The following is a 23,622-nucleotide window of genomic DNA, read 5'->3' as shown; positions in this document are numbered from 1 at the left end:
GATGTGCAACTTAGCCTTTGCCCTAGGTTGCAACATGGGCAACCTGGCTCAAAAAAGTATTTCGCACCCTGGTATTATAAGGGTTGTAATGTTTAGCTTATGTATGTATCTTTATTGCTTTTAGATTACTCTTGATTGTAAAACACACTGCAATTCAGCCAATGAAGCCTGCTACTGTATGTTGTGTCTTAAGCTTGCAACGACGTAATAAACCATTCATTCACTCATTCAGGTGTACCTGGAACACTACAGACTGGCCTCCGTCTACCTGCACGAGGACGAGGCGCGCTACCCCAGGAAGATCCACTACCACAACCCGCCCGACCTGGCCATGGAGGCCCTGGAGGTCTTCTTCCGCATCCACGCATCTATCATGAAGTACATCCTGAAGGAGCCCAGCAATCCTGACTACCAGCTGCTAGAAAAATACATCAAGGTACTTTGTAGTTTCACTTTTGCTTATTCATGTTTGACTTGTTTCATTTTGTATTTTGTATAACAGTATGCAATGTTTATCTAGTAGCTATATATAGATTATCCGCCTTCAGTAACCCGCACATGTGTATTAGGTCCCAGTGGCCAATCCCTCGGATGTAGGTTTCCATTCTGTGTATCAGTCCTGTTTGTTTGTTTTGTTCAGATCTCCATTAGTGTACAATTTTTACAAATTTTTCACTATTATCCCTGGAGTTACATTGTAGTTACATGTAGTTGGATGCAAAAGTACAATGTCATTGTCATTGTCATTGTGGTGGATGCCACTCAAATTGCATTGTCAAATTGTAATCTGTCCAGTTGTAGAGTTCAATGTATCTGTAAAACTAATTATATTATCAAGGTATTCTGATGTTCATGCAGAAATTGAGCATTAAAGCCGGTACTACCCATTTGAACATTTTTGAACATGCTTAGTGGTTTGAAGAAACTGTGTGTCCCCAGGAAGCAGCAGAGAGCCCATTTGCACTGGGTAAGGAGAAGAGGGAGCGTCAGAGGGACAGGGACAGTGTGGGCAGTGCAGCCGAGTCCTCCAGCCAAGATGGACAGGACTCCTCATCCTTATCTAAAGGTACAGCTTCAGTCTAGGCTCATGTTGCAACTGTTATTAAAACGGTGGTTTACATATCGTTTAGCAGTCACTAAAGTAGCTGTTTGGCACCCTATTCTCTACATATGTATTGGTTACAGAGTTAGGCAGCATTATGTATTAAAGTAATGCTTTCCTGTCAAAATCAAGAGTATTCAACGGTTAGTAAAGTCCATCTTTACAGTAATAAAAGAAGATTAAAGCAGTCACTTTATATCAAATGGTATAACACACATGCTTTTGAGCATTGGTGAAACTTTAGCTCATTCTAATTAACAAGGTTTTTGTAAATGTACGTGTGATGGAAGAAGAGTTTGCCTCGGGGGCCTTGCAGTCAGATCTTAGGCCCAATTAGAAAAGGTTGCGATTCTGCCCCCAAGGATCTGCCTTGAGATTAAGTTTCATACAAATGTACATCAAAGCGCTGCACATGCTTTCATTTCAAAGTGCTAAAGGAAGTTGGTAGAATTTGAGTCATTCAGACGAGGTTGTTGCTAATTGGAATGGCACTTAAATGATATCTATATGTCAAAGTAGTGCTTTCAGGCGAATGCATTGGTAGAAAAAATTGGCGAAGAGTCGTAATGATTACAATTTCCAAGCAGATGTTAGGGTGTTAAAATGTCCTCCAGGTCACTTTTGGTAAGTTGGCGTCAGGCTTGAAATCTGGGTCCCAGGCTGACCAGCACGTGGTCTCCTCGTGGGCGGTTCCTTTCGAACACTTTCGAACACGCTTGAAATTCAGGGGTTATTCAAACTAGGTTGTTGTAAATGTACGTGTAATGGAAGAAAGAGTTTGCCTTGGAGGCCTTGCGGCCTTGGATCTTGGACCCAATCAGAAATAGTCACGATTCTGCCCCCAAGGATCTGCTTTGAGATAAAGTTTCATACAAATGCGCATCAAAGCAGTGCTTCATTACCTTCGTCGACGAATTTTCGTCGAGAAGGTTATTCGATGATGCTTGTCTGTGTGTCTGTTAGTGAACAGAATAAGTCGAGAACGCCTGGATGGTTTCTTGTCGTAGTTGGTGTGTCGGTGTGTATGTGGGAAATCTCAAGATGATTAGATTTTGGGCGAAGTGTTTTGCATAATTAACGAGAAAAGTGTAAAAATGTGTTATATTGTATGCTGAAGTATGTGTACGTGTTGGCTGTGTTGTTCCAAGGCGTCATGGATAGGGGTAGGGTCCTGAGGGGTCATCTTGAAGGCAGGAAACGTCAGTTACACAAATTGGCTGTCAGCCAGCTGTAGGCATTGGTAAGGTAGTCTCCAAGCAGACCTATGGGTTGGCTATAGCAGGGGCAGGTTTTGCTTCAGACTTTGAAAGGGAATTACCCAAGAAGGGCTTGGTGGATGGTCATAAATTTTTGTAAGTACATAGCTTGAGTGCTGATGTACATGATTAGATACTTATTATGCAAATCAGTATCTAATTTGCATAATTAAGGAAAGTTTATACATCAATCAATTTCCATGATAGGACTCTCAAACATGTGACATATGTAACTGAGGAAGAGAGAAATATTAATAGATATCAGCTTTGCAAATGAGAACCTCATTGACATAATTAATGAGAAAAACTATAACTCGAGATGGTCTTGATGGATGGTCATGATTTTTGGTATGTAGATAGCTTACGTGATGCTTTGTATGATTGGATGATAATTATGCAAATCAAATTCTAACTCGCATGATTAATGAGGCAATTTTAAAAATCTGCTGTGTTCCATGATATGACTATTCAAATATGTGACATTTGTAACTAAGGAAGAGAGGAATGTTGATAGATAGGAAATATGCAAATGTGGGCCTAATTAGCATAATTAATGAGAAACTACTATAATTCCATACTAGTAAATGACGGCAATTTCATACTTGTGGCATTAGGAAGTTGTGTGAATGTGAACACCATTGAATCAAATTATGCTAATATGGAGGGAGCTTATTTGCATAATTGATGATAAATGTTAGCATAACCTTCTTTGTTAAGCTCATAGTCATAACAAGGAGGTTTGGACAACTTATGTTATTTGGGTGAAGAGGATCAACTGGTATGATTGATGATTGATGAAAAACACTCCTAATACGTCAGTCATAAAGGTCAAAATCATTTGACGAAGGTATGAGGTCGTAGAACTCTTGTTTCAAAGTGCTTAAGGATTGGTAGAATTTAAGGCTTTCAAACTAGGCCATTGCCAATGGAAGAACAATTTATTGATCGACTTTGAGATTAAGTTTCATACAAAGGTATATCGAAGCAGTGCTTTTAGGCCAGTGCATTGGTACAAAAACATGGTGAAAATTGTCCAAGCGGATGTAAGGGTGGAAAAACGTCCTCCAGGTCACTTTTGGTAATTGGGCTTGAAATCTGAGTCCCAGGCTGACTAGCGCGTGGTCTCCCCATGGGCAGTGCTGTTCCGACCAAGGAAGAAGAGTTTGCCTTGGAGGCCTTGCAGTCAGATCTTGGGCCCAATCGGAAACAGTCACGATTTTGCCCCCAAGGGTCTGCTTTGAGAATAAGTTTCATACAAAGGTACATCAAAGCAGTGCTTTCATGCCATTGTGTTGGAAGAAAAAGGTGGCGAAAAGTTGTAATGATCAATTTCCAAGCAGATCTGAGGATCTTGTTCACTCTCAGTATTCTACACCTGTTTTTGCAGCATTCTCTATTTTCTGTATTATTCTAACTAGTGTTGTGTTTTTAAATGCTTCAACTTCTCAGTTAGGCAAGTTAGTCGGACAAGACAAACTGTTAAAAGATTGAATATTGGAGTACTAAATGTTGCAAATACATTTGTTAAACACTGAGAATGAGCCAGATCCTTACACCTGCTTGGAGAGTAAAAGGTGTGACATCAGGCACAATGATAAGTACATTACTGTACTTTACATTACCCAACAGTGACGATGGCCACATGTAGCACAGGCCCAGGCAGCACCCCGACCTCCCCCACATACACCGCCACTCCAGTCGACCACGACTACCTGAAGCACAGGGACATCCGCCGCTTTGCAAAGATTGGTGAAGCCAAGGTGTCCCAGGACTCCACAAGCCCGTTCCAGGTGCCGGGAGCCTCCGTAGCTGCCAGCGTTGTTACCACCTCCACCGTCTTCACCCTGTCTTCTACCACAGGCATTGTGTCTTCAGCCACAGGTGACATGCAAATCCTCACGTATTTCTATCATGGATAAAAGCTGTAAGACACTGTTTAACATATTTTATTCCTTGGACCATGATGTTTATGATGTATTTTTATTTTAAGTTATTTTATCTCAGTGATTTTACATTTGTAATGTAAGAGACGTTATTTGTGCATAATTCCTTTCATTACATACTGTATATAAGATAGTATGCAATACAGTCCATAGGTTGCTGTGTTTTACAAATAAATCAATCTCAATGGATAACGTGTAAACATTACTACTGAATTGTATAGAAATTCAATGATCAGATTCTACTAGTAGTTGATAGTTCATACTCTATCAAGTCTGTGTTGTGTACTACAATGAACCAGCAGGCCTAGGAAAACTCTCATATTGACTCCTGATGCCAGCAGAAGAGTACATTGTAGGTTTCCCATACCTTACCTTAAGGAAGCTGATGATGATTGAAACTGAAACATGTCTGTATAGAAATGATCTGATAGACAGTATGTCTAACAAGTTATATTGGAGGAAAAACTTTACATATGCTCCAATGCTGTAGACAAGTATAGAAAACCCCTGGTGCCAACAGAACATTACATTTTAGGTTGCCCATGCCAAATATATATAAGGAAACTGACTGAAACCTGTCTATAGAAAGGACCTGATAGAGTACTGGTATGTCTAACAAGTTGTATGGGAGGACAAACTTAATGTATGCTCGAGTGCTGTAGAGAAAACTCCTGATGCCATCAGAAGAGTACATGTAAATTGTGGGTTGCCCATAAGGAAAACATGTCTATAGAAAGGGCTTGATAGAAAGTATGTTCAGCCAGTTGTATTGTAGAGCAAACTTTACACATGCTCCAATGCTAAAGTATAGTGTAACAGAATGATGATGTTGTAGGAAACCCTTTTCTTTAGGATGACATTGTGACTTACTTGAGGTGTCTCCCATTTATCAAAGCTCTGCTCAGAAGTTGTATTGGAGAGCAAACTTATTATGCTACAATGCTGTAGTATAGTGTAACAGAATGATGATGTCGTAGGAAACCCTTTCCTTTACCATGTGACTTACTTGAGGTGTCTCCCATGTATCAAAGCTCTGCTCAGAAGTATGGCTGAAAAGCATACAGCAGGGTCCAGTCCGGAGGCCGCCCGGTCCACCTTGACAGCCGGCCCTGTGGCTTCCCTACAGATAACAGCCACAGGCGATAGTCTCCTATCCGTGCAGCAAAGCGCTGGTCCTTCTGAAGAGTTCGGTGCATCTTTACAGCCAGGCCAAGAAGGTGGTCGGGATTTTCAGTAGAAAGCCTCCAGTAGAAAGCTTTCACTGTCACAACTCTTCCGACTAGCATGTCCTGGCTGTACCTCTCATACTCATAGTGAAAATACTTCTTGAAGTGTATGTAGGAGCATCTGTCTTGAATGTGGTCTGTCGAGAATTTCTGCAGCTTTTTCTACAGCCATTTGCTGTGCATGGCTTCAGACTCACGGTTTGCTACATGTAGCTAGTGGTGCCTGTTAGTAGCACTCTTGCACAGACCTCTTCTGCAGGCATTGAGATCCATTGTTCCTCACATTTGAGTTCCATACTTCAGTTGTACCACTGCAGTAGTACTGCACCTCACTGCTGGGAGGGCCTTGTACTTGTGTGGGACTTTTGAAATTATGAGCATTTGGTGACATTCTATCTTTTTTACCTAAATAGGTGATGTGCCTGTTACAGACAAAGTTGACGAACACGTAAAAGACAAGCAGCCAATAACTCCTGCAAACCTTCAAGAACCCGAGGTGTTAACAGACACTCCTGTCAACCTGGAACAGCTAACAGAAGATAGACAGACTGGAGTAAATACCACCACAAATCCAGCAATGCAGACTACACCAACTGAAGGAAAAACCATCACTGATACAATAGTGCAAACTCTGCCAGTGTCTGAGTCAGCCACCACAAGTGAAGCTGAGAAATCTGAGAAACAGGAGGAGGAGGAGGAAAAGGAGCAGTCATCAGAGGAGCTTAGTGGTACCGGTAAGAAAGAGAAGGACAGTGAAACAGGGGAAGAGGTGTTGACCCAGCCTCCCACACCAGTTTCTAGTGTTGGTGATGTTATTGTCAGTGAGGAAGAGAAAGGAACTCCAACACTTGACAACAAAGAAGAACTTGAACCTGAATCTGAACCCAGAGAGGAGATGGTGAAAGTTGTCAATAAGGATGAAGAGGAGGTCAAGAAAGATGAAGTCAAAGTAGCAGTCACAACTGACACAGATGCACAAGAGAAGATACCAGATGGCAACAAAACAGAGATAGACAAGGATGGTGAGAAGCTAATGGCTGAAGCTAGAGAAAACACAGATAACCAAGAAGAAACACCTGTCCTTAACACCAGTGAGAAAGCTGTGGAGGAATCAGCCCCTGCCACTGAAGTAGATACAAAGAAAGATGAGGAGAAGGAGACAGAGAGCCAGGAGGAACCGATGGAAGTGGAGGCAGCAGGGAAGAAAGCACAGGAGACGCCAGAGACGTCGTCTGGTGCTTCACAAGACAAGAATGAGGAGAAAGAAAAAGCAGAGAATAAGGAAGAGGGCAAGAAGGAAGACATAAAACCAGGTATTTCTATAGTTCACATATTAGACTTTTTTCTGCAGTTATTTTGTAGAAATCCTGTCTGTCGCTGACTGACACATACATGTACATGTACATGTATTTGGATTGTGATGATGCCCACATGGACTTCTTATTTTCTTTTCTAATGGCCCCTATACATAACAAGCTTACATAAACTTTGACATACATGACATATTTATGTCAAATTTTGTCCACAAATGTGTTTATGTAAGCATGTAATTTTCTTTTCTAATTGCCCCTGGCCTGTATGTAACAAGCTTACATAAACTTTGACATACATGACATATTTATGTCAAAGTTTGTCCCCATGGGTTTATGTAAGCTTCTTATTTTCTTTTCTTGTTGCCCCTGTGTATACTTAACACTTTTAGATGAAATGATGTCCACATGGGTTTATTATTTTTGCCCTAATTACAATTTCAATGGATACTTTTACAGAGAAGAAAAGCAAAATAGATAAATAAATTAAAGGCTAGGAAGTACCTTACTATTCTAAAAATATTTCTACTCACAATTTTTGGAGGGTCTACCTTCTTTTCTGTATGCAGTGGGAGATGAAATCCTAATGTTTTGGTTCACAAATGTATCAAAAGATTTAACTAAAACAAGAAAATGCAGCAGTTTTTGTTGATCGGTAAGATGTGAAAAGCATGGGGATACTGTATTTTGGAGATTTATGAATATTTTACTTCTTTCAGAACAGTATTGTGGACATTGACCGATAAAATTATTCATCTCCCACTGCTTGCCCTAAATAGACACTCCCACTGCTTGCCCTAAATAGATACTGTATGTTTATAATGATGTCCTTATGATACTGTACATGTTCTCCAGCTGAGCCTGTTGACAAGGAGACCCGCAGAAAGAACCTGATTGACCTGTGTGTCCGGGGACTTCACCTGTGCCTCAACAGGTTTCCTCAGCACTACAAATCTATCTACAGACTCTGCCACCTGTACTTCCACTCACCATTCCACAAGTAAGAATATGCCTTCAGGAAAATTTCGGTTTTTGTAAATATTCTGTGCATCGGTTTACCTTAACCAACAAGTTTATTGCTAATTACAAGTGAACAACAATTATCAATAGTGTACAAGCATAAAGTTAATAGTAAAACATACAAGTAAAACAGCAAATGAAGATTAAACTATGTTGCTATTCTGTAATAAATTAATCTTCTTTTCTAATGCCAAGTTTGATTTCCTCAGTGAGAAAAGTCGTGGGGCCTTTCCCAAGGGCACAACATTGTTGGCATGTCAGGGGATTCAAACCCAGGATCTCTGGACTCTGGGCAGAACACCCTAACCGTTATGCCAACACTATGCCACACTAGTAACAAGGTACATGTAATGTGTACAAAAGTCTAACTTTCTTTACCCATGCAGGAACCTTCCGTGGGGTCGCGACCTCATCCTGGGTCCCAAGCAGGGCCACTGGAAGGAGCTGGCCCACATGCCGGCTCACAGCCTCTTCCACGAGCGGAACAAGACCAACCTGTTCAACGGGATCTGGCGCATCCCCGTGGACGAGATCGACCGGCCCGGCAGCTTCGCCTCGCACATGGGCCGCTGCGTCTCGCTCCTGCTGGAGGTGCTGCGGCAGCTCAACGACAGCAACACGCTGTTTCAGGTACGTGATGGAGGCTCAGTGATGAAATATGGATGCTGATCACTCTCAACCCCATGCATGGACCAGATTTTGTCCACATAGACCAGATTTTCTTCATCCCCTGTGTAGTCTTCTTGGGCAGTTTTTACTGTACTTGATTCCAAATGGCATTCTTCTTTTCCAGCTTGCCACACAGCTCCACCGTACTCCGGATCAGGGTAAGAAGTACCTGCGTGACGTGGATCGCACCATGCTCGCCAAGCAGGCCTACAAGTACTCCTTAGAGACTCTGCAGGACATAGTCTTAGACTACTGTAATGCGACAGAAGAGATGGAGAACTCTCAGTTGTTAAAACTCGTCCTGGACTGTTGGAGAGTCTTCCAGCACGGACAGAGGACGGGTAGCAACATGGAGGTGGAGAGTAATATCCTTGCCGATGCGTACGCACTCTACAGAATCGACGACATGGAACCGGAGCCAAGCGTGCTGGAACAGGCCATCAGCTATTGTCAGAACTATCAACAGAAGCAGCGGCTGCCGCAGACGCCGACACATGAGAAACGCGAGAGCAGTTCCACTCCCACCACCCCCAGCAGCGGTGTGCAGATGGCACTGACCTTCTCCTCCCCTCCTGCCCCTTCTCACGGGGGAGCACCTAAGACGGACACCGGGGCCTCTCCACAGCTACAGCGCAGTCAGCCTGCATCAAGCCACAGCCAGCCTGCACCAACACAGGTGCAGCCTTCTCCCAAACCAGCTGGTAACACCTCTCAGCCTCTGCCACCTTCCAGCAGCCGTGCCAGACCTGACCCTCCTGTCACAAGTACAGTGACGACTACATCATCATCATCTAACAACTTACCATGGAAACCTACAGTCACCACTGCAGAGGAGAGGAGGGAGAACAAAGACTCCATCACCACCATGCACACCCCTGAACACTCCACTCCACATAAAACAACAGCCTCACCCCTGGGTGTGCCAACCATCACCGTTACCCCCTCCGGATCATCCTCTTCCCTATACAGAAGTGGACCTTCCACTGAGGTGGCCTGGAGTTCCGCCATCACAAAGCCGAGCTATCCGAGCACCAGCTTTTACTCCAAGCCGGGGACCAGCGGGTTGGCAAAGCACAGACCCAGGTCAGGGTCCATCTCCGAGGAGACCAAACAGAGGCTGAAGGCAGCAATCCTGACGCAGCAGTCAGCGGCTAACGTCCACCACACGCCGCTCCCTGAGACGGACTCCCAGAGCGACGTGGAGTACATAGAGATTGACAGCAGTCAGGAGGAGTCATCTCAGGACAGTATAGTGTAGGTCTGAGGGTTCTAGCCAGCACCCGTCATTCCATCATTTGACAGAATTTTGTTGCATTATGATGGTCCATTCTGTCAACCTTGACGGACAAAAGTCCATGAGTAAAGATGTAAAAATGTCCGACTTTGAATAAATTGATAGAAGTTTGTTCGGTACAAGGTGACAGAAAAAAAGAAGACTCTTTGTAGGATCTTTCCGTCAATGGGCATTGGGATGATGGAAAAAAATTAAAGCTAGATAAAACCCTTGTGTAGGTGAAAAATATATAATGTGGCGTTATACATATATATGACCCTGTTGTGTTGTTAAGGATATGATCTAAGTGCTTGAAAAATACCCCAATATCAATATGATGTTGAGAATCATCAGAAATTTAGGGTAACTGCATTTTGCTTGAACATGGATGTATATCAATTATTCAGCTGACAACATGAGTATTAACATTCGGTTGTTTCAATAATATCTTAACACATTTACCTAATCAGCTGTGGATATTTTACAATGCTGACAGTTAAAACAGACTGCCTGCATATGTATCTCTTATGCAATGTAAGACATAGTCTTTATTGGAATACAGACACTAGAATTTGATGCAGTGTGATGATGTTCTTTATTCAGAAAATGATGTACAAGTTTGCTAGTAATGGAAGAACACACATTCACTTAACCATTTGGGGTGTTGATGCAATTTGTTGTTTAGATATAAATGACTAGATTACGGTCCAAGGGCTTTGTCTTATCCAAGCTTGCACATAAAGGTCTAAACAGCAGTTACCAAAAGGCTGAAAAGCCAGTTTCAAGAATGAGTTAAGAGAATCAAGCGTCTGGTGCCTTCATCTCCAGTGTGGTCTCCTCCAGGATGTCCAGGAACATTCTGGCATGATGCGGCTGGAAGATGAGAGCTGGTCGGATTCGAAGAGACCTTGCCCCACAGCCTGCACACTGCACACCTGTAAGCCATAGGACATCTCTTAGCCATTGTAGAACACGACTTAAACTTAGGCCACATCAGCTTTATTACCTTTGCCAGATGGTTATGTTTTCGGCTTTGCTTTGGTGGAGTGGCTGTGAATGTATGTGTGTTTGGTGTTAACAGCATAACATGAGAAGCTGTGGACGAATGTTCATGATATTTGGTAGGAGGGTAGTTGTCGATAACACAAAGGTCAGGTTCGAAAATGGGTCTCCTGGTGGCTTCCTACAGTACTGCAGCAAAACTTGTATGTATGTGTGTTTGTATGTAGACAGCATAACTTGTTTGGTAGTTCTCAGGTTTTAAAAAAAATGCTTAACTGGAAGAATGACTTTAATTCAAAACAGAGCCTGAGGGCCATGCTTATGCTTTGGTACAAACATCAAAAGGGAGTGAATATAGATTCAAGTTTTCCTCCTAGGCCTCTATTTTCATCTTAGCCTCCTACTTATCATTTTAATCTAGTTGTCTTGTCTAAGAAAAAACGAAATAGACTGCTGTGGCCTTCCATAAATATTTTATGATTACTTTTGCTTTGGGCACTACAGTATAATTGGAACTGACAAAGAAATTGACGTCAGCTACATTGAAGGTGTCAGAAAAAAGTATTATGAAAGCAGTAGCTCATAAGTGTGGCATGTTACAGTCTGTATGAGCACCATCTCTTGCAGCAACTACTAGGCAATCATATCGACATCAGCTGGGGTGCAGAAAGGATCGTCAGCCAGCCGTAACGTTTTTGCAATAACCATCATAATGAGTTTTACCCTCAAGAAGAATATACGGCTAGAAGTCATCGTAGGCAGTAACTGTTGATCTAAGTTGGCAATTGGTACCATTAAAATCTTACTATAGCGTGGGCTAATATCCAAGGCTTACCTTTGTTCCTAAGTGCTGCTACAGCTTTGTCTCGGGTCAAAGTGTTTGGGAAGTCGACTGCACAGAAGGCTCCTCTTCCGCGAGCGTTAGAGAGAACTTCTGCATGTTTGTCCTGAGGATGCATGCATTTTATTCTTATTGATTTTCATGATAGCAGCTCATTTTGTTTACATGTTGGTAAGAGACTATCACTGTGCCACTACTAGCCTGTAGTATATCACTCTAGTCTGTATACATGTACCTATAAAATGTACTGTGGAGGGGTGTGACGACTAGCCGGCTGCTGCCCACCCCTGTGTCAGGGACCCCGGCAGCAGTATAATCAAAATACTGGATACTACTACTACTACTATAATCCATCAACTTTTTCCTACCAAAGTTCTTTGTCCCTATATTGTAACAAATACATGTATGTGACACTGTGTCAGTTAGTGAGTATATGCCATTATGGGTCTTTCAATATCCTTTTTACTAAAATACATGAGAGCAATAACTCAACATTTGTGGGACCTACAGATCATGGTTTATCAAATATAGGCAATGTAACATGAATATAACACATAATCCTATAATCAATGATGGCCAAACAGAATTCTAATTATTAATGGTCCTTCCGGAAGTTTCTCACCTGTAGCTTCTCCAGTCCTTGTAAGATCACCTGTCCCGTCTCTGTCATGTTGTCTATCAGCCGATCTTGGTGAATGACGCTCAACACTGCTTCTAGAATCACCAGCTTGGCGGGATCTCCCAGCCATGTGTTCATGATCCGGAAGGGCTGGTTCGTGCAAGGGGAAAGAAAAACTGCTGTTAGTATGTACTGTTAGTGAAACCAGCAATACTACAAAAAATTGTATATTGTGTTCAGTAGTTGTACACTAAGTCTTGGTAATTTTCAGAAGTTTGTCATCAAATTCTTACACAATTGAGGCTCTTGAGAGGAGCAAGATTATTATCTTCAAAAATGTTTTGGATATTATACACTAAGGAATTTTCAGATGCTTTCAACCAAAGGTGTTTTCAAAGGCATGATGTACAGAAGTCAGCCAAGTTGGATTATATTTCCAGAAAATGCTTGATATCACACACATACAATGTTTAGTTGGTCATGCAGTCACATGCACTAGGCATGGACATTTCTTTAGTATTGATAGAGGTGCTGGCAAGGAAAAATTTTGATCTTCAGCCTTGCACCTACTACCTATGATGTTCTATCTACTAGTAAGTTTAGGGTTACCCCTTTTGGCCTGAAATCCTCCTTGAAGTACAATCCTCCGATCACCATCTTCTTGGAGAAGGTGACAATGTCCGGAGACTCCTCCAGTCCCCAGTACTCGTGTGCCCACATCTTCCCCGTCAGACCTGCTCCAGTCTGAACCTCATCAACTATAAATGCTGACTCATTCTGTGGAAAAATCGGAGAGTTATCTCCATCCAGTTCACTGAAGAGCCAATCTTCCACTTGTGGTGACAAAGAAGACAGACGCTATGTGCAGTATTTACAGGTTCGTTGGCAAATGAAAGTATGCTGGCTTACATTAAGTATGCTGGCATTGCTACAAAATGTGGTTCTTATTACCTCCATGTAAAATGGAGGTATTGTTTTTGGCATGTCTATGTGTGTGTCTGTCTGTGTGTTTCTAGATATTTGTGGTCTTTATAACTTAAGAAGCTCTGGATGGATTGTTATGATATTTGGTATGTGGGTAGGTCTTGGTATGACATGTTTGGGCCTTCTGGTGGCTATCCTTGGTACTGCAGCAGAAATTCAAGTTTTTGTATCTTTTTTGCTGGACATGCTATGGTCTTGATTTCTTGGTAGCAGAAAGCATTTGATGGCTAGGTAGGGCCCCTAGCAAAAGAATATCAATAAATGCATAAGCAATGGCCATTGATATGTTGAAAGGCAAAGTTCCTTGCCTCCTTGGCTATTTTTCGCAGCTGTCTAAAGAAGCTGTTGGAAGCATGGCGGTCTCCCCCTTCAGACTGGATGGGCTCCACCACAACTCCAGCCACCGGTCGACCCTTGTTCTTGTACTCTTGTATCAACTGAAACACCTGAAAAAACATGTGACACAGTCACTATATAAACATATATCAAATGAAAAAGTTTATTTTCTCTTTCACTTTTCTCACGGACTCCGATGTGGCTTTACTGAACATTGATAAATGATGATGATAAGTTTATTGTGAATTATCATCGAGCCAGGCTGTATGGACCAATCATGAGCTTTAAGGGAGAGGGGGGTGCTCACTCAGTGGTTTATTTGGTGGTTAGGCCTGTGGCTTTATGTCACCGTGAACACCTTGAGCGGGTCCTTGACCCTTAAAGACACCCAAATCATTATCAGGACGACAAAACTGCATATATTCTGGATAAGGCAATCTGTATGAAATTGACATCTACAGTTACTTCCCCATATGGTTTCCATCCGTTCACAGTCGTGCATACTATCCATACTTTTTTATAACATGGTTGTCTTTAGCATGCTTGAGGTGTGGCTCTCCCTCACATCTACAAGTTTACCTTGTCCAGACACCTCTCCTCCTCCTGTCTGTTCTCCTGTGCGTACACATCTAGAGGGTACTTGGTGACGGGAAATGGTGCGATGGGCCAGTCCAGTACCGGCAAGTCCACCTTGTGGAGAGGTGCTGCATGTGAGCTACTGGCACAGCCTGCGAGCACACAAACATTGCAGTTTGATTCAGACATGTCTGTAGGAACATCATTCCTAGTCTGGGGTTTCAACTAGCATGACTTCTCAGAATTGATAAGGCAAGTGAAAGTTTTACTGTATACTGACAGTGCTACAAATGTGGTACTTATTATTACCTCCATGAAAAATGGGTACAGACAAGTGTTTTTCCATGTTGTTTTTGTCTTTTTTTGATTGGCAAACTCTTCTATCATTATTCTATCAGCATTTAGGAGATCTAAGGGTTAACCACCTAATTACATGCAATCAAAGAGGTCCTATCTATGATATCCATGATAGAACCTCCTTGATCTGATTGTGATAATCATTAATCTGATATTTAAAGAAACAAATCAAATAGCTTTAAGTCTTATTTCTTATTACAGGGGATAGTATGTAAAGTTGGAGGCTAAGGAATTGTATTATAAGACCCTGCATGTGGTCACAAAACTAATTTGTTGCTCTTTTCTGTAAGTTTCTATTGTCTTTGACATGTGGATACAGCTAATCACTGTATTTGTGTCCTCCGGTGATGATAGTCTAGGTAGAGGTCCTTACATAGAGAATTTTCATGTACAAATGTACCTATGGTTCTGCCATGGAAGCCGCCATTGAAGCCTAATATTGTCAAATTTGGGCTGCCTGGTGCCTGGAAATGGGTCATAGAGAAGTGAATATTATACAAGTCATGTAAACTGTGTCTACAGTTACATAGTTCACAGCTGCATGTATTAAGGTGCATTAGAGTCATTCTGCCAAAAACAATTAGCAACAGCATGATGCTAGTGCCATTTGCCATTATGTTCCGGAAAATAACAAGTTGGAAATTTATCCTAGAGTGCTAAAAGTTTATCCACTTTGAGAAGGATAATCTTACCTCGCCATCTGTCCCTGCTGCTAGTGTTAGTTTCCTTTATATTGATCCCAAATCAAAGTTTTCGGTGTGAATCCTTGAAGTTTGATAGTAGAAGTTACTCACTTCGTGTCTCATACATGACTCCAGTTCCTCTTCTGTGGGGATGAGACTGCCTCTTTGTCTGGCCTTTAGAAACAGGAATCAATGGTGAAATAACAATGTATCACACAATGCCTCTTTTCCTATCATAAGATGTACAAATTTTGTGGTAAGCTTACTCCTTGCACAAAATGTAGCCCTGAGCAAAGTTTTCCAAAGTCCTCCAAGAAAATGTGGAAGAACAAAACCAAAGAATTTATTGTTAGCTACATTGTATATTATACCATGTTCTGTAAGTTCAGTCATTTGTGAAAGCTTCCTGACCACTTAGTAGATTTCATAAAGAAGGCAACTTTTTTTTTCACACATTAATTTTTAGGTTCCTAGAGGATGTCATCCATATAGTCAAATCAGTATGGCTTGATTGAATACCTGTATATACTATGATCACCTAACATGGCTGGAGAGCCATGCAAGGTTGATTAATTAGCAGGGTCACTCAACATGAAATTGGATGAGTGCTGACAGAGATGAGAAATGACAGCGACAGTTATGAATATTTATGGTAGGAACATTAGGCTATGGCAATTGCTTATTGACCCTTAACTTTAGGAGGCCCCCAGTAGGGAATTCTGAAGAGGAATCAATTGAACAGAGATTATAAGCCAATTTAGATATCCTTACCCTGTACCAGAAGAAGACAGCCTTGTAGGCATTCTCATTAGCACAGGTGCCACACGCCATTGTCTGCACCTGACTGAACCCAGGTGGAGCCACCTGAAGGTTATAATTAGCAAGGTCATGTACATGTGAACTAAGGACAAGTCATCATGAGTATATGTTAGTGAGTACACCAAAAGCTGGGTCCCACCAAAGAGTGAAAATGCGCTGGAAATAGCGATCAACATACATGCCAAATACGTGTATGGGGGCATGAGTGTGTGGTAAAATTACCATGGACACTCTTCACAGACTGAATTGAGCTGAAATAACAAAACACAGTTACATGTACATGTAAACCCCACATGCCCATTGCAGCCACTTTTTGGTTGTTCAATATGTTATTTTACCCATGACCCAGGCATTAAGAATCCTGTGTATAAAAAAGTATAAGTGTCCACCTGTATACTGTGACCATTTTTTTGAAGTTCACATTTTACGCAGGTTTGACTGTATGGTATCTATACTGATTGGTAATGTTACTGGATTCCTACAACCACCAAAGAACACATTCTAAGTTTCATATTATAGATCCTTATTACTATCAGCTCTTACATTAGAACTTTTTGAAACTGCTTACCAACAAAAGTTTCTGCAAAGTATCAGGGAAGTCAACGGGAGGCAGCACTCCCAATGCTGGACGGTTCGCAAATGTACTCTGGGTGAATATAGAAGACATACATCCGGATATTTTGTATTTCTTGAATGATGAATTATCATGCATGTGATGTCACGACGTTGCCAAAGTGTTTTCCAGTTGTTGGTGGTGTCAGCATGACCGTGGAAAGATGTGAAAGCTGAACAGATCCTGGCATGAGAATTGCATACAGATTTTGACACGACACGTACAGATTTGTGATACGAATGATGAAGAGTGAACTCACCAAGTTGTTTTCATCAGCAAGAGCAGAAACAATGGCAGGATGGTTGTAGCCTAGAATGTCAAAAGTTTTTTATCCCAATTATTCCAGACCAAAATGTGCAGAAATATTGTCGTAAATTCATCTCAATGTGGATACTGAAATACATAACTCTCATTAATTGCGCTAGAAGACTGTATTTGTTATATTTACATGTAACATTACAGGCCTAATTTTCTATTCTATGTACATATACATGTAGCACCCCTCTTGGATATCTTGTTTGTTATGCAAGACCTTGGATTCAATATCTGTACAGGGATTTAGACTCCATTAAGCTACATGTGCATGTAGTCACAAAGGTACCCAGAGGAAGTGAGGCTATCTGGCTGTACACATCCAGAAGGCGGTTGCCATCAGCATCCACTAGCCAGTTTCCTCTGCTTTTCTTAAAGTCACAGAAGAACTGAACTGCCTCAGTGTTCTGGAAACAAGTTATTACATTGTATAATAACCAAGAACAATACTGAATCATTGAAAATTGAAATTGACAGAAATAAAATGTCAGAAGTTTAACGTCTACGAATTGAAAAGTCAGAAATCTCAGACATTTGTGGTTCACAAATTGGAAAGAAGGAATTTATCAAGATTTCACATTTCTGTTACCTGAATAGTGTCCAAGGATTCCAGCAACATCTACCAAAAACAAGACTCATTTAATTAGCGGCATGCCAAATATACATGTATTATGAGTGATTTAAAAATAATAACCCTATTCCCCTCCCCCACAATATCATTCCACCCATATCAAATTGCGGTATTTTAAGGGAACTAACTGAATACTAGTAATTGGATGGATTTTTACTTAAATCTAACTTGCAAAGATGGGGGGGTGGGGTCACCTTGGAGCGAGGCCCTGGAACCTGTGTAACAAGATGCGGTCCGTCGTAGTCATAGTTCTCTGGGAGCAGCTTCTGATGTGAAGATTGGGAGACACACCTGACCACTGTGGTCAAGGAAAAAAGGTACTGGGTTAAACTATTTCTTACCCTGCACTCAAACATGCATTCAGAGATGCTACCACTGACTGGGTAATTTAAGGTTTCTTCAATACAACAAAAAAGGTAAAGCACCCTCAATACAACCAAGGGTTAATGCCTGGCCAAAATTTCGGTCGACTATCTGCCACTTCTCTTAAGTCTACCAAAACGTCGGCTATATAAGATATCAACACTTGATTTTATGGCAGAAACCTTTTAACGTTACCCAGTGATGAAACTATCCAACCAAGGCTCATAGAACAGGCTTTTTTTATGCATTTGGGGGTTGTCAACTGAAGATTTTTTAGGACTGCTTATACAGCGTTGTTATTCTAACTTTCAGATGTACTTCGTATAGGAAAATCTTTAAGCAATTTTCATATTACCAAATATCAATATCAGATTTGTTAGACAAGTAATCTCTAATTTTCAATATGATATTCCTTGAATCTTCCAGCTGTTACCACAGCGCATGACCATAATTGCTCTCATGATACCAGTGTATATATAGTTGAAATTGCATGTATGGTATTGCTATTTGCTGAGCCTAAAATCTGTGACTCTCCTAGTTAATTTGTATGTACAATGTAAACACAGTTTGTTTGAACTAATGGGCAATGGTAAACTGTTGAGAAGCACAAGACACAATGATTGTTCTGTTTCTTGTTCTAGCTTTTACACTGTGCATTAGTGCCATGAAATACCTATGCCACTTTTGTCCAAATTGTCCAATTCAGAAGATAGCCATGTCGGTGTACTGGGGACTTTCAGTTCTTATCCAAGGGACATCCCAAGCCGATGCAAGGTACTAACTTACCCCTGTGTAGAGTGAGGAAACCGGTGTTAAGTGCCTTTCCCAATGGCACAACATCGGAACCTGTAGGGATTCGAACTCAGTACCTCCAGGTTCTGAGTCAGCAACCCTTACCACAAGCCCACCGGGTTCAATCTTTCGTCACAAGTTATTTTTTACCTGACAGTTTATCCACCATCATTCCCTGTATCAAATTGTTTTGACACCCACTTATCTCTTTACATCATTTTTCCCTACCCCCTCCTGAAACACTGAAATGGAATCGTCCTAAGGAATTGGTTTAGATTGCTCCAACATTGTGGCTTACCTGGTTTCCAGAGTGTGTTGGTCCGAGGTACGAGCTGCTTCAGTGCAGCCAAAGATATAGACATGCTTCTTTCCAAAACTATCAAGCACGAGCATGTAGTGGTTATTCTCTTCTAGAAGGCTGGAATCACAGCATTACAGAAAAATTACATTACGTTCCAAGTGTCAAAAGAATAACATAACAACCATAAACAAATGGAAGGTTCAACAAACGACTTGACATGAGATACAAAACTCAAGATCCTCCATGCTGTACAGGTAACAACACTGAAGAAAGTTCACCGTTAGAAGTCTTCAAGTTGACACGCCCCCGTAGGTGTTCGCCAGGTTAAGCAACAGTAAAACCCCAACCCAAAGTTCACCTGTTGACCTGCACCGAAACAACATCGAGCAGTCACGTGACCCGGAAGAAGGTCGACCATTGGATCGTTGCGGTTAGGTGATCAAATACAAATGAACAAATGTAAAGTTTAGGTAAGGGTGGGCTGGCACAGTTAACGCTGTCCTTAATGTGACGCATTGTCGCGAGTTTATATCAATGCCAGGTAATAATATCAACATACGCGTGTGAAAACTAGCGACGGCTTGAGTTATGAAAAGATTTGTTAAATCAAGAGTTTATGTGCCTTTTCCCTTCTGCAACTGCTACTATTTCCCTCTCTGTAGTCAGTGATTGCAGGGGAAAGCGTCACCCTTGTTCATAGTTCATTTGAAATGACGGTAGAGGCCCTCATGTGAAGGCTGTTCAGTACCACGAACAGGTAATAGACTCATCATTCAACCCACAGTCACACGCGTTCCAGTGATATTATAACAGTTATATGTGCGTTGCATTCGATTAGTAGACCATACACAAAATCAGAGATACAGTAAAGCTTGGTACTAGCTTTATTCATAAACTCATAGTCCATCCTCACTTTATCTTTCAAAACCAAATGCGCGCGCGCGCGATGGCCATGGACAGCCTTTTAGCCGAAAAATGAAAACCATGCCCGATATTTGCGACTGGAAGTTACTATAATTTTGAAGGACATGGTAGTTCATTCCAAACCGTCAAGCCCCGAGCTCCTCCCTTAAAGTTCCTCCACCAGACTTACTTGTCTAACGTTACATACAGGCTGACGATGTATGGAATACAAGTGGTTCACTGACCTACCCAAAGCTTGCACCGGCGTCATATCACAGAAGCAAACAAAACACATGGCCTCGAACTCACTATGCGTACAGCCATGTGCCTTGATAATTGTGAGTTCGCGTAGGAGGCTATATACCATATCTTGTACATCTGCTAAACACCTGACTTGACCATTGAACCGAGTTCAGATCTCCTGACGACATGTATATAGTTTTGACACGCATATTCTGTACTAATCTTGATGAATCGATATAATCTTACATGTACGGAGTACGCACTATATTGATGATTTTAAAAGACGTTTATGAAGAATTTATGTGTATACGTATATGATCAAAAATGCCATGTAGTGGAAAAATTTTACTTTTGCGGTTTTGAAAGCAAATTTTTTAATGGAGCCAACATGTAAATGCAACAAAATTCAGGCTGGTTTAAGCCTGCAGGTTGTGTAGATAAAGATCAATCAATCAATCATATTCTCAGGTTGTTAGAATGTCGTCACAACGCTGCTACTTGTGACGCAACTAGGACATATGCAGACGAAAAATGAAAAGCATGTCCGCTATTTGCAATTGGAAGTTACTATAATTCTGACGGACGCGATAGTTCCAAACCATGATTCCAAACTGTCCATCTCCAATCTCCTCCCTTCAAGTTCCTTCACCATAGTAACTTCTCTAACGCACGTTGCATACATAGTCACGATGTATGGAATACAAGGGGTTCATTGACCTACCCTACCCTAGGCTCTAGATATTGATACGGAGCACTGGGAGGACCTTGCAAGTGACTGTTCCAGGTGGAGATGCACACTGTCCAGACAGCTCAAATCAGGAGAAGCCAGACTGATGCACAGCGCAGAAGAAAAGCGGATCCGCAGAAAAGAGCTTTGCAACAGAACTGAGTCCGCTTACTACCAAAGACCAAAACGACAGTGCTACACAGCTTCCCCAACTCAATTCTTGCCGGTCCGAGGCATGATTCCAAACGCTCCGAGGCATAATTCCAACCGCTCCGAGGTATGATTCCAACCGGTCCGAGGCATTTCCAACCAGTCCGAGGCATAATTCCAACCGCTCCGAGGCATGATTCCAACCGGTCCGCGGTACAATTTTCTTTACGCACCGCGACCTGATTCTAACCGGTCCTCGGCAGAATTTTCTGCCCTACGCGCTGACCTGCGTTCCTCGACAGCGGCACAGTCCCCTGTCCCCCACGCTAATACAGTGGACGATCCCAGGTGGGTCAAGGGTCACTCGTGTTGTGAATGTGTGGTGAACGCCAGTCAGGTCGTGTTTTTCAGTGCTTCGTTCTGACTATCACCGTCTCTAAAAATACGTGCGTATAAACTAAAAGGAAGCCCTGATTGTCAATATCAACTACAATATCAACTACAATCGACGGACAATTGGCGTTAGATATTCCTTTTTGCCCCTCCCGTGTCAGTAGATCGACTGAAAGGATGATATAGTGGGCGTTGACCCCTCTAGAAATCTGCCTGTCGTGGACTCAACATTGCTACCAGCACACACACACACGTTCACCACAAAACAATGTTGTGTAATATGCACATTAGATATTGGCCATAAAATTCATTGACAGAAACATACGGTCGATAATACAAAAGATATTCTTGTTCAGTCACGGAAAAATCCTGTTATAGCCCCAGCCATGAATGAAATCGAATGTTATAGAAATGCTATCTGTTACTAGTAGTCTGTGTTGTCCATGTATGAACTTTCATCAAATAACTCGACCATGCGATATGCTGAAAGGACTAAAAAAAACCGTGGCCAACTTGAACTTTTGCCACCGTAGGAAGTTGTCCTGCGAGACAGGTCCGTTTATTTCAGGTTCAGAATCTGAAATAACACAGAAACAAAATGCAAGCTATAGTATAACGTTATATAAAAGGAGAGCTAGCTGAGGAAGAGAAGGATGCGTACCGATCCCGTCAAGTACACCGCCAACTCATATGATATATATACTATAGTCCGTAGCACTGACAGTGTCAGGTTTGAGGTCTCTTGAACTTTAATATCATAATTTAAACAGAGCCAAGCCGGTTTTATTGCTGTCACGGTTGTTGCAACAACAGCAAATATGCCTATGACACACGGCGACGAAAGTTTATATTTTCGCAGTTCACATTCGACACGCGTGACCCTTGACCCATCTGGGACCGTCCACTGTATTAGCGTGGGGGACAGGGGACTGTGCCGCTGTCGAGGAACGCAGGGCAGCGCGCGCGTAGGGTAGAAAATTCTGCCGAGGACCGGTTAGAATCAGGTCGCGGTGCGTAAAGAAAATTGTACCGCGGACCGGTTGGAATCATGCCTCGGAGCGGTTGGAATTATGCCTCGGACTGGTTGGAAATGCCTCGGACCGGTTGGAATCATACCTCGGAGCGGTTGGAATTATGCCTCGGAGCGTTTGGAATCATGCCTCGGACCGGCAAGAATTGAGTTGGGGAAGCTGTGTAGCACTGTCGTTTTGGTCTTTGGTAGCTTACAGATGTGATTTTTGTGGCAGAGACTGCCCTTCTCGTATAGGGCTGTTTAGCCATAGTCGATGTTGTAGGGCTGTTGTGAATTGGGATGTTACCATGGTCAATACTGACCGACGGAGGCCATATATAAATATATATACTAGTATTGACCTACCCAAGGGTTGCGCGGCGTCATATCACAGAAGCAAACAAAAGTCTACTCTTCAAGCAGAGGAGTGGTCCCGGCTGGTTTTCGTCGGGCTGTCTACTTTGTCATGTTTTTTTTTGTCACTCTAAAAGTATGTCCGATATTTGTAATTGTGAGTTTATACTATTATTCTGACGGACGCGATAGTTCATTCCAAACTGTCCATGTCCGATCTCCTCCACCAGACTAACTTCTCTACATACTTACTGACGATGTGTGCAATACAAGGAGTTCATTGACCCACCCAAGGCCAAGGGCTCATCCACTCTGCCGCTTGTACAAACGTCGTGATCACGAAAGCAAACAAGACACATATCATGGCCTTTACGAGGCATGCAGCGGTGTGACTTGATCACTGTGAGCTTTCATACAAAGCAATATCCTGTTGGAATGTAGTCGTAACACCGTTGCTATGACGCTACTGCGACATGTGTAGGCGAAAAATATGCGATATTTGCAGCTCGGAGTTTGAATTAAATCCACGGGAAGTTGTTGCTTGGGTACTAAGACGTCATGGGATGCACATGCGTACATTAAATGAAGGACAATCGTACATGGTACAATGTATGACAACAGCTCTGAAACAACAGCATTACAAGGCTAATCTATTCTACTATTAGAACTACAAAATATCATCAACAACAGTACATATTGTAAGTACCCTAACCCAGTACCCCCTCTGTGGAGAAGCCATCAGCGCAGGACCGCCCGTGTGACCCTAATGACTTCCGGCGGACTAGCACCGTGACACAAATGCCCAACGACCT

The 23,622-nt window shown here is 42.1% G+C and overlaps 2 protein-coding genes across 5 annotated transcripts in view; one reads left to right on the top strand and one right to left on the bottom strand.

The window, feature by feature from the left end:
* The window catches only part of LOC136440085 (calcineurin-binding protein cabin-1-like), a 26,694-nt gene extending 16,319 nt beyond the window's left edge, over positions 1 to 10,375 (top strand). For 3 of the 4 annotated variants that reach the window (XM_066435871.1, XM_066435872.1, XM_066435870.1), the window contains 8 exons: positions 233 to 436; positions 940 to 1,066; positions 3,988 to 4,239; positions 5,333 to 5,518; positions 5,941 to 6,840; positions 7,693 to 7,837; positions 8,244 to 8,487; positions 8,651 to 10,375. In XM_066435871.1, the coding sequence (XP_066291968.1) occupies positions 233 to 436; positions 940 to 1,066; positions 3,988 to 4,239; positions 5,333 to 5,518; positions 5,941 to 6,840; positions 7,693 to 7,837; positions 8,244 to 8,487; positions 8,651 to 9,784 (3,192 nt within the window). In that variant the 3' untranslated portion in view covers positions 9,785 to 10,375. The remainder of the gene's footprint in view (positions 1 to 232; positions 437 to 939; positions 1,067 to 3,987; positions 4,240 to 5,332; positions 5,519 to 5,940; positions 6,841 to 7,692; positions 7,838 to 8,243; positions 8,488 to 8,650) is intronic. The other variant, XM_066435873.1, reaches the window with a different exon arrangement.
* LOC136440086 (4-aminobutyrate aminotransferase, mitochondrial-like) lies at positions 10,371 to 23,622 on the bottom strand. The gene is made up of 17 exons (XM_066435874.1): positions 23,517 to 23,622; positions 19,307 to 19,394; positions 19,026 to 19,145; positions 17,767 to 17,870; positions 17,531 to 17,560; positions 17,231 to 17,348; positions 16,889 to 16,938; positions 16,585 to 16,662; positions 15,969 to 16,061; positions 15,309 to 15,371; positions 14,915 to 14,978; positions 14,161 to 14,309; positions 13,554 to 13,691; positions 12,871 to 13,038; positions 12,265 to 12,411; positions 11,637 to 11,748; positions 10,371 to 10,734 (listed from the first exon to the last, which is right to left on the bottom strand). Exons 3-17 carry the CDS (start codon positions 19,087 to 19,089, stop codon positions 10,601 to 10,603), a joined length of 1,512 nt encoding a protein of 503 aa, XP_066291971.1. The 5' UTR covers positions 19,090 to 19,145; positions 19,307 to 19,394; positions 23,517 to 23,622; the 3' UTR covers positions 10,371 to 10,600.

The sequence above is a fragment of the Branchiostoma lanceolatum genome, chromosome 8 (assembly GCF_035083965.1).
Source record: "Branchiostoma lanceolatum isolate klBraLanc5 chromosome 8, klBraLanc5.hap2, whole genome shotgun sequence".
NCBI classification, from domain to species: Eukaryota; Metazoa; Chordata; class Leptocardii; order Amphioxiformes; family Branchiostomatidae; genus Branchiostoma; species Branchiostoma lanceolatum.
Note: the sequence above shows the minus strand (reverse complement) of the source record. Positions and strands in the feature narration are given on the sequence as shown.

What these genes read in the sequence shown, in the direction of transcription:
- LOC136440086 (XM_066435874.1), bottom strand. Translation starts at nt 19,089, where the DNA reads ATGTCTATATCTTTGGCTGCACTGAAGCAGCTCGTACCTCGGACCAAC. An exon ending in CAACACACTCTGGAAACCAG is followed by an intron (nt 17,871 to 19,025) that starts GTAAGCCACAAT and finishes CCTTGACCACAG; the next exon opens with TGGTCAGGTGTGTCTCCCAA. An exon ending in AGGAGAGGTGTCTGGACAAG is followed by an intron (nt 13,692 to 14,160) that starts GTAAACTTGTAG and finishes ATGTTTTTTCAG; the next exon opens with GTGTTTCAGTTGATACAAGA.